This window comes from Poromitra crassiceps, assembly GCF_964638095.1.
Source record: "Poromitra crassiceps genome assembly, chromosome: 2".
Taxonomy (NCBI): domain Eukaryota; kingdom Metazoa; phylum Chordata; class Actinopteri; order Beryciformes; family Melamphaidae; genus Poromitra; species Poromitra crassiceps.
In genome coordinates, this window is record NC_139624.1 from 35,810,698 (window position 1) to 35,822,117 (window position 11,420).

Consider the following 11,420-nt stretch of genomic DNA (forward strand, 5'->3'; position numbering starts at 1 on the left):
TGCACAGTCAATTAACATGTGCTCCCGCATGCAATGTCCATGGATCTGACATGCTGGGAACGGGACAGGCTTTTGTAGAATTTAGAAGCAATTTATGACTTTTTATTTTTTTTTTTTTTTTTTTGCATTACAAACAGACATCATACAATACATTACAATGTGCAGCATACCCCACAACCCTCCCTGTATTTGCGAAAGTGTTTCCTCCCACAGAGGTGGAACTGGGTTACTATGGGGGCCATGCCCTCCCCCAGAGCCACTCACCGCAGAGTGAGAGTCAGTGCTATGTGTATGCTTTTTATATGTATGTATGATACCCTCAAGCAGGTGGGACAAGATAACGAAACAGGACAAACAAGACAATGCAACTTAAACAGACACGGTAGACAAAACAATGCTAGGGTTGCAACTACAGATATATGTGCATATATATACATACATGTACACACATACACATACTGTACACACGTATATCCACATATATATGCATACACATACTCCTACATACATACATCTCAAGAATCTCAAAAAGGAGAAGAAAGAGAAAACAGTATATGAAGATGAGGAAATCAGTAAATGAATATGTCACAGTAGTCTTGTAAAAAAACATAATTCAACCGATGTTTAACAATTATCCATAAAAGTCACATAAGGGGTCCATATTTTGTCATATATGTCAAGCTTTCCTTTCATTTTGTAATACAGATGATCAAGAGGGATATAGCCTGACATCTCTGCTTTCCACTGAGACAGTGTTGGGGGATAGGAGGCCTTCCAGCCAACAGCAATAAAAAAAATTGCAGCAAATAAATGCAAGATTACAAAATTTCCTTTGGTGACAATCACCAACATTAAAGTTGCCGAGTAAACAGAGACGAGGAGTGGGCGTTAGATTAAGTTGCAAGCATGATGAGATAACAAAACATATTTCCTCCCAAAAGGGGGTCAGTTTACAGCAAGACCACAGCATATGCAAAAGCGAGCCCTTTTGTCTCTTACACCTCCAGCACAAAAAGGACATTTCTGAGTGCATGGCATGACGTTTTTCTGGGGTATAATATGTTCTATGCAGAATCTTGAATTGTAAGAGTTTATGTCTCCAGTTATATGAGCCAGAGTGTATATTTGAACAAATCTGTCTCCATTCCTCCTCGTCAATGTTTTCCTCAATGTCGCCCTGCCATTTTTCCTTAGTAGAAAGAGTATTGTCTGGAAAAGCCTCCATCAAACCTTTGTAAAGTCTAGATAATAATTTAGTTGATTTCTCTGATTGTATTAGTATTTTCTCTATTACAGAGGCCTTTGGTTCCTCCAATGTTTGCTGAGTGGACTGAATAAAACTTCTCAACTGTAGAAACTTAAAGAATTGTGAGCTAGGTACATTATATCTTTCTTGAATCTGTGTAAATGTGAGAAGAGCGCCACTGTCATACAAGCAAGCCACAGTTAGGATGCCTTTCTCAGCCCACTGTTTCAAAACATTATCACCAAGTACAGAAGGCAGAGCTGGATTCTTCCATATAGGAGTGTAAGGTGATAGAGGCTTATTCCAGTTCAGAAACTTATGAGCGCAGTTCCATATTCTCACAGAGTTGAGTACAATTGAGTTGCTAGTTATTTTTCTGAGATTTTTCATTTGACAATAAGGGGCATAGTTTAAGTCTAAAGGTGATACATCATTATTTTCTATTCTAGCCCATGCACCAGGGTTTTTAAACCACTGCTTTAAAGATTTTAATTGTGCTGCCCAATAGTACAATTTAATATTAGGAAGGCCAAGCCCACCTAACTCAAATGGAAGAAACAATACACTTATGCGAACTCTCGCGATTTTACCATTCCAAATAAAAGAGGAGAATAAAGATTGAATTTTCTTAAAAAAAAATCAGGAACTTGTAGAGGAAGCATTTGGAATAAGTAGGTTAATTTTGGTAAAATGCTAATTTTTAATATATTCACCCGGCCTAAGATGGATATTGGAAGCGTCTGCCAGCGTTTGAGATCTACCTCTATGTTATCCAATGCTGGAGAATAATTAAGTTTATAAATTTCATCCAGATTATTTGAGATCAAGACACCCAGGTACTTTATGTGTTTCTGGGTCCATTTCCATTTAAACTGTCTCTGGAGTGAGGTGTAGTCACAGTTAGAGATAGGCATAATTTCAGTTTTTTCCCAGTTGACTTTAAAACCAGATAGTCTATATCTTTCTAATAATTCTAAAAGAGCAGGTATAGACTGCTCTGGCTTGGAAAGATATAATAAAATGTCATCTGCATATAGCGAGATGACATGAGATTCTGCTCCAATGCTTATACCCAATATCCTATCATGTGACCTGATCATAATTGCTAAAGCCTCCACCGCGAGAGCGAACAGATAGGGAGACAAAGGGCATCCTTGCCTTGTGCCTCTTCCCAGGAAGAAAGGTTCAGACGTCTGCCCATTGGTTTTTACAGATGCCCTCGGGGACTGATAAAGTAATTTAATCCATCATATAAATACTGGGCCGAAATTAAAGTGACGTAATACCTCCCACAAATAGTTCCATTCAACTCTATCAAACGCCTTTTCGGCATCTATTGCTACTACCACCATGGGAGACCTATCATCACGAGTATGTGAAATCACATTACAGAATCTCCGAAGGTTATCCGAGGATAGCCTACCTCCCATAAACCCCGTCTGATCTAAATGTATAAGACCCTGTATAACTGTATCTAATCGCTGTACAAGCACCTTAGCAATTATTTTATAATCAGCATTCAGAAGTGATACAGGTCTCATTGAGGCACAGAGTAATGGGTCCTTATCTTTCTTTTTTAAAAGGGTAATGATAGCTAGTGTAAGGGACTCGGGTAGTTTGTTTTTTGAAATAGCAGACATAATCATGTTTTTAAATGGATTCACAATCTTAGATAGAAAGCACCTGTAAAACTCAATAGGCAAACCATCATTACCAGGAGATTTACCATTTTGTAACTTATCTATAGCTTTTACAAGTTCCACAGAAGAAATATCTCTGTCTAAATCTATTTTATCTGATTCTGATATTGTAGGGAAGACTATTCCATCTAAAAATGATTGTATGCTCTCTAAGGAGCCAGTATTCTCAGACCGATAAAGCTCTTGATAGAATGATCTGAAAGTCCTATTTATGGATACCGGGTCCATTGTAATACTTCCATCAGAGCCTCTAATACTATGGATTGCTCTTTCCTCTTCCATCTTTTTAATTTGCCAAGCAAGTAACTTGCCTGAACTTTCACCATGCTCCACATAACTCTGTTTTGTTTTCAAGATTGCCTTTTCAGCTGCTCGTGTATTTAGGATATTAAACTTCAGCTTTACACTATTCAATTGCTGCAAAGTAACATCATCCTTATCAATGCTATGCTTAGTTTCCAGCTCCTTGATTTCTCTTTCTAGTGCCATTATACAGTATGACTATTAAAGGACGGCTTTACCGTGGGGAATATGAATATATATTAAATCTCACGCCCCTAAGGTTTTCGAATCCGTTGAAATTTTTGAAATTGGTGCTTCCCTGCCTGACCTATCAACCATCTCTCACATATTTTTCGGGCCAGCCGACGCGTTACGCGTCATCTAGCCCGATTCCGCCTTGCGGAAGTTGAGGGCCTATGAACTACAAGTGTTGTGAGCCATGGTCCCGCCTCTAGAGGTCCTCCACGCCCCTTCAGAGGCCTCGAAGAAAAGCAAAAGGCAGCCATCTTTTTCAACCGCCTAGCTTATGGTAGCTAATATTAGCTTCCCATAGCTCCTTGCCAAGAGACCATATCTCTGGAACGGAAGCACGGACAGACACGGGACTGGCGGCATTGGAAAGCTCGTCAAATTTTACATCTAGTAGTAGGTGCGTTGAAGTAACGAAATCAACGCTGAGCAATGTACCCGATTTTACACATTTTTACATGAAATGGTTACAACATCAAACTCCTACAAAAATGCCTTAAAATGCATGAATTTTTTTTTATGAAGACATCTCCCCACATATATACTACCGTTTAAATTTGGTGCAATTTGGAGGCAATTTTTTTTTGATGTTTTGTAATTTTTTCTTCTTCTACTAAATCTTTTTATGTCGAAGCCTTCTTCTTCTTCGACTTTTATGGCGGTTGGCAAGCATATATGTGCATTACCGCCACCTACTGGAGTTTGATATCAGCCAAATGCCTGAGGGGTGGGCGTGAAAACGAAGGCCACGCGAGCCCAGTGCATTGTGGGAAATGTAGTATTTCGGGTCCCCGCACCCGCCCCTCCCCTCCACCACCCTCCCCCCCCACACAGAGTGTATTTCTGGTGATATCTCTGGCGGGAAACAACCAATTTCAAAAATTTCAACGGATTCGAGAACCTTAGGGGCGTGAGATTTAATATATATTCATATTCCCCACGGTAAAGCCGGCCTTTAAGTGTATTTTTCATATGGGAAGAGTACGAAATAATGCATCCTCGACAGAAAGCTTTAAAGGTTTCCCAAATAAGAATGGGGCAAGTATCCTGGTTCTGATGAGCTTCCACGAAAATATCAATCTGAGTATTCATAAACTCCACAAATTTTGTGTCCAACAATAGCATGGTGTTAAAACGCCATGCCCTTGTTGGAGCTACAACCGTCTTAAATTGTATAGTTAATAACAACGGTGAGTGGTCAGATATAATTCTAGGCAAATACTCACATTCTGAAATACAATCTAAAAGAGCATTATTTGTCATAAAAAATCAATCCTTGAGTAAGAATTATGCACTTGGGAGTAGTACGAGTATTCCCTCCTGGTAGGGTGCATTGTTCTCCATATCTCACATAAGCCTATATCTTTTATGTTTTCAATTAACGATTTAGCCATATTGGAGAGAGGTTGTTTCCGAAGAGCAGATCTATCTAGCTGTTGATGTAGTACACAATTGAAGTCTCCACCCCAAAACAATAGACCCCCGGTAAGAGGACAATTTCACTATCAAGTAATTTATAAATGTGGGATCATCATGATTGGGGCAGTAACAGTTTAACAGAACAATTTCTTGATGAACAAGAAGGCCCTTAACCAAAATAAAACGCCCATTTGGGTCAGATAATATTTCTTCCAGTTTAAAAGGAACTCCTTTATCTATCAAAATTGATACCCCTCTGGATCTGGAGTTGAAAGTTGAAAGTCCACCTTTAAGTTTCTTACTCTCAGCTGCTGAAAGATGTGTTTCCTGTAAAAAACAGATATTTACTTTATGCTCTTTCAAATATGATAACACCTTGCGTCTTTTAACCAGCTGGTTGATTCCTCGGACATTCCATGTTGTAAATTTGAGATCCATCATCTATTCTGCTTTACTATAAAGGGATTTACTTAACATGGGTATGGCAGAGTTCTCCATAAAGGGTGGAAGTTGAAGTACAGATATAGAAGCAATTTATAACAAAAGTAACTGTTGTTTATGTTGACATAACGTCAGCAGATGTGTTTCCTTTTTGGAAATGTGATCTTGACGGCTTCAGTTCTGTGGGTTTTGATTGACAGGCAGCTGCTGTGTCACTCTGTCTCTCCCCTATTAACTCATTGAGTGCCAAGGACGGACATGTTCGTCATTTCAAATAGTAACGTAGAGTGCCAAGGACGGACATGTTCGTCAATTGCGTTTTTTGACGGTGGGGCGTCGATCAAAGCCTTCTGCCTCTGATGTACAAATATTATAGCTATTGGATGTGTCTAACCTATTTTACAGAACCCTTAGGTGGCGACAGTGCTCTCCACATAACAGAAAGGCAAGGAAAAAACAAAGAAGAAGTCGTTATGGAAACGGAAATCGCATCGCATCCGTATGCATCGATATGCTGAAGCACGTTACTGCAGCTGTGCCTGCAGCAGCCAATCTGCTCCCACAATTGAGCCGCTCCGTGTCGGTTGCGACAGCAAATCCGCACATCCACACCGTGGAGTTGTTATTATGCTCAACTGGAAGCATCGTTGCCGGTGACAAACACACGCGGAACGCTGTAAAAAAGCCTGGCTGTCCGCACCCTTCACTGTGCGCACAGCAAACTCAGCAGAGAGCCACCACAGACAGGAGGAGGAGTGTGCAGTTGAGGCGAGGCGAGGCGAGGCGGGGCGGGGCGGGGCGGGGCGGGGGGGGGGGGGGGCACGCAGAGCAGCACGCAACACCCAGACAGACCCAGGCAGCAGGACAGGATTGACAAACGCAAGCCAGAATATCCGATGCCCACCAGCAGCAAATCAAAACCAGCAAGAAGCTGCAACCAGCAGCGCACGCAGGGGCCAGCGCTGCTGGTTGTAGCTAAAAATATTATTCTGCCAAACAAAATTCCCTGGCCTAAACTGTTTTATTGAAGGAAATTATTTTTGAGGTGTGACTACATTAGAAAAGATTAGCTTCAGAGTCAGTGATGTGCTTGAAATGATTAATTTCACAAAAGGCCAATTATCTCAGCTTCTAGAAAAAAATTGCTATTTTTGGATGAATCAAGCTATCTTCTCCGGCTCATAACTAAAGAACGGAAAATGGGATCAATAAACTTTTTTTTGCAGATGATAGAATAGAGTCTCATCGTTCTTTGTGCGTGTTCAGTGTTTACATAGTAATATCACACAATATTCTGTGGGCCTCGAGAAATCACTGAAAACGCTCTGAAACTCTGGCACTGGGAGCGTCCGTTCTCCAAAAGTGGCTGGCACTCAATGAGTTAAGGGTGCGGCGTTCAGGCACGGAATCTTTTACCGGAGCGAAGCACCGGATGGTTCAGGTCCACTTTCACCAGTGTGGTAGTGACTGTCCAGGTGCTTTGCAGGACTTTACAACCTGCCCTTGACCTTCCCTGCTTCATAACCTGCTGCCATGCAAATGTTCAGCCCAATCCGACCTGGGGCGGTGGTTTCCAAGTTGCTTTCCTGGTTGTTCCAGGACTTTCCAGATGGTTCCAGGACTTTACGACCTGCCCAGGCCATGACCTTCCCCAGATCATAACCCACCACTATGCAAATGTTCAGGCCAATCCGACCAGGGGTGTGGGCATGCATTAAAGTCACACACACATGCACGCACGCACGCACGGACGGACACAGACAACTTTATAGAGGAGAAACAGGCCACACTAGATTGGCTGAAAGCCTGTTGTAACCAACCAACACATAAGGTCTGAAAGAGATGTTTTTTTTTAATGTCCTCCTGAGGACCATGCCCCTGGACTGCAGTAGTCAAATGCATGGAATTTGCTCAAAAGTAATCCAAAAGTAATGGAACTTAATCAGTTACATTACTTAATTATTGTGATACTTGGATTACATTACTGATTAAACATTTTAACAGGTAACACAGAGCTTGAACCTGTGACCCTCGTGTTGGTAGGCAGGGTATCTACCGCTGCACTACGCAGATGCCCTATCAGCGACATTTATATGATGAAACAAGGAAAATATGCAAATTCAGTTCAGAAGAACGAGGCATTTATTTCAACCTGTTGCTATTTTAGGAAATGGCATGGAACTTATATTTTTCTCCAACAGTTACATTCAATAGTCAGTGGGCTTTGTCTGGCTGTGGTCAAATTCAACACATTTCTATTTCTTTCATCAAATTGGCTCAGCTTGATTTCCCCCCACTGGCCTCATCATGCAGCAGCTGCAGTTCTACAGTGCCTTCCCTAGGGGGCATGACCCAGTGGTTGGACAAAATAGCTTTTTTATGCTTCTAATGGGCTGTGTGTGTCTGTCTGTCTGTCTGTCTGTCTGTGTCTGTCTGTCTGGTGTGAATGCAGTGTGTGTGTGGGGGCGGGGTTGTTTTGTGCTTCCATGTGTGGTAACGTACTGTTCAGCTATTATACAGTCTATGTGTTGTGCTCCAGTATAGGTGTGTGCTAAAGTGTACATTTTGTGTGGGTGTGGGTGGGGTGGCATACTGTCCAAGTGGCCCAGTTGTGCCGTGGTGATGTACTGTAATGTGCTTGAATGGTGGAATCATTTACCTCTGTTCAAGGGCAGTGGGGACACGAGGAGTGAGCGAGACGCAGACACAGACAGACACAGAGGGAAAATGAGGATAAATTGGTGGGTGAGGGTGGATTGGGGACTTGTAGAGAGAGAGCAGGTCTGGGCGAGAGACATAGATACACACAACGTACTCGCACAGACAGACGTGTGCTGCGGAGTCACTTATTTGCTGAAGGGTGTATGTGTGTGACAAGGTTAATGTCTCCCTGCAAGATGCTCAGGAGACATGACAGCAGCACACACACACACACACACACACACACACACACACACACACACACACACACACACACACACACACACACACACACACACACACACACACACACACACACACACACAGCCTGCTGTTGCGACCACTTATTCTTTCTAGAATTGCATTTTGCAGTATTTGTTCAAGGCTACGGACAACTCACTTAATTTGAAAGAGAGACTTCTTTTCTCCTGTTGGGTTATGTCATTACCCCCTACTTTCACCTGGTCAGATCCCTGATCAGGTTCCCTCGTGTATTCACAAGTTATTCACAAGGTTATTTGACTGTTTCACCCTAATCATGACTGTAATCACTGATCATACTGACCATAAAACTTCACGATGCTGCAAAATTTATGTTGGTATTTTTGGTGATGTGACCAAAGTGAGATGATGTCCACTTGGACTCCAGGATCATTACATTTTGGTGGTCATAGGTCAAAGTTCATTTTCTAGATCGTTAATGCGCTATCTCAGGAGTGCCTTGACGGAATTTCGGCATATTTGGCACAAACGTCCACTTGGACTCAAGGATAAACTGATTACATTTTGGTGGCCAAAGGCCATGGTCACTCTGACCTCACAAATGCCATTTTCAGGCTTAGTAACACCACATCTTAGTAACGCCTTGATGGAATTTATTCACATTTGGCCTAAACATCAAAGTCTGGACAGACATGGATTTCGACTTCTCACTTGTTGTCGGAGGCATATATATCCGCTGTGTGGTTGTTCTAGTTTTTCTCTTATTTTAAATTTTTAAATAATCTGCCATCAAAACATCCATTGGTAATGGCGACTAGCTTGAGCGGAATTTGGTATTATTGAAGTTTATTATTGTTGTTTTTATTGTTGTTTATTTTTTTATTTTTTATTTTTTTATTTTTTTTAATTATTCTGTATCTCATGGCTCCCCTGTGTCTGGTTTTGGTCCCTTAGAGTGGGGGTCGAATGGAGACCGAGATGGAGGAAGCCCAGCTCCAGACAGACACCCAGCCTCTGCCACAGGCCCAGCCCCGAGTTAGAGCCCAGTCCTTGGATAAAGCCCAACTCCAGGCCCAGGCTCCAACCGGGGCCTCGCCTGAGCCAATGCCTGAGACCCAGAGCCAGAACGAAACTCCCATGGAGACCCAGGAGAAGGACGGTGTTGGTACCCAGCCCCCGTCGCAGCCCAAGACTCTCTGGAAGCCCATTCCCCCCCTGCAGCCCTCGCCGGAGCCTGAGAGGGGCGCTGCTGCTGCTGGGGCCATGGACCAGAGCTGCCCGCCCCTGGAGCCTGAGAGGGGTGCTGCTGCTGTGACCAGGGACCAGAGCTGCCAGACCGAAGAGCAGCTTGAGCGGAGCAGTGCCAGCAGCCAGGGTCATACTCCAGGTAGTTACACTTTTCTGCCTTCTGCACTTCTTCTGCTGTGATCTACCCTCCTCCAGGCTACAGCTGTCTATGATTCATGTGTAGCTTCTTTGGTAGAGCATGACACTATAAAGCCCCTTTTAGATTGGCCCAAAACCCCTGTAATATCCACAAACCACTGGCTTTTTCTTCGGTCTAAAAGTTACAAAGTGACAGCCGATTATACAGATCTCCAAATCAGCTGTGAAGGGCACATGATTATAAAGAGCACACCAGCTGAAAGTATATTTTGTACCTTGATAATGACATCAGTGCTTCCCAGAGGCTTAATAGTTAATGACTTTAAATTGTCTTGACATTGTGTCCAATGGAACCCAAATGACGGAATATGCCAACAGAAAAAAAGAAAAAAAAGGATCTCTCGGATGAGACGACTTTGAACCAGTGTCAAGTCAGCCAGAATGTAAAAATATGTCTTCCGCTTTAGGGCTTTCAAAATAAAACCTGTATTGTAATGTTAATATTAATTTTGAGTCATGCTTTACAGCCACAAGTTCACTCCATACTGTATGTAATCTTAACATCAGTATTTTGATAAAACTTTTGCTGCTTCCTTCGTTGAAATACTTTTTTCCTCCTCCAATGTGCATCAATATAGGCTAATTACTTTTGTTTAAATGACATTATTTTGAAAGTTTTAACCGAAGTTTCCATTTTGTTTCGGCTGGCCTGATGCTGGGCAGCCCAGCTGTGTGAGCAAACTGCTCAGAGAGACACATATCACACTTTTAGATGTTTTATTACAGAAAGTGGATGAAACCATGACCAAAATAGTCATACATTCTGTCATTGTGTTACGTATGTTTGGAATTCTAGTTAAAATAAAGGATTCCCCTTTTTGCTGGGGAACCCCTTTAAGGACCACTGGGGGTCCCCGGATCTCACTTTGAGAATCACTGGTGTAAGGCAGGGGTTCCCAACCTTTTTTGTGCCAAGGACCGGTAGATACATGGAAAAAAAAGTTGTGGACCGGTTGTCAATTTTAATGGTTTTAGTTACATATATATTTACTCACCAGGTGGCGACAAAGGGTAAATAACAGCCTTTTGTGTTGTACTGTATGTAGCCTACAGTATTTATGTATTTGTTTCAACTACAAACATAAATAAACGTCAACTTGAAACTATTTTTCAACTACCACACACAGCCTATAATATTATAGCCTATGTTTATTAATTTTTATTTTTATTTTTTTTGACCGGGCTCGCGGCCCGGTACCAAATGCGTTGCGACCCGGTACCGGTCCGCGGCCCGGTGGTTGGGGACCACTGGTGTTGGATTAAAGCACCCACCAATTAGACCATGCTTTGCTATGTGTCATGTGTCTTCCCTCATGTTGCTAGCCTGTCCCCCACAAAGCGTTTTGTCTAAAATGCACCACTTGACGCAAGGTTTCTGCAGTATTAATACTTCCATCAACCTGCATGCTTCTCTTCTTTCTTTCTTTCTTTCTTTCTTTCTTTCTTTCTTTCTTTCTTTCTTTCTTTCTTTCTTTCAAGTTTTTCAAGTTTACTAATTAGCTAATTAGCTAGCACACACACACACACACACACACACACACACACACACACACACACACACACACACACACACACACACACACACACACACAGTAAGTGTCCTCACAGTTCAGTGATGTGGAAAATGTTCAGGATTCGTCAGACAGGAAAAGCGGGCAGGAAATAGTTTCTGATTGGCTGTTGCAGTGGATTTAGAACTCCATTGTTTGACAAAA

General features: G+C 42.2%; 1 protein-coding gene across 1 annotated transcript in view; it reads left to right on the forward strand.

Moving 5' to 3' along the window:
- Positions 1–231: 231 nt before the first annotated feature.
- znf800b (zinc finger protein 800b) overlaps positions 232–11,420 on the forward strand; it is a gene marked incomplete at both ends in the record, with an annotated part of 28,152 nt that continues 16,963 nt past the window's right edge. Inside the window, 2 exons of the mRNA XM_083661992.1 lie at positions 232–276; positions 9,214–9,646. Of these exons, the coding sequence (XP_083518118.1) occupies positions 232–276; positions 9,214–9,646 (478 nt within the window). The remainder of the gene's footprint in view (positions 277–9,213; positions 9,647–11,420) is intronic.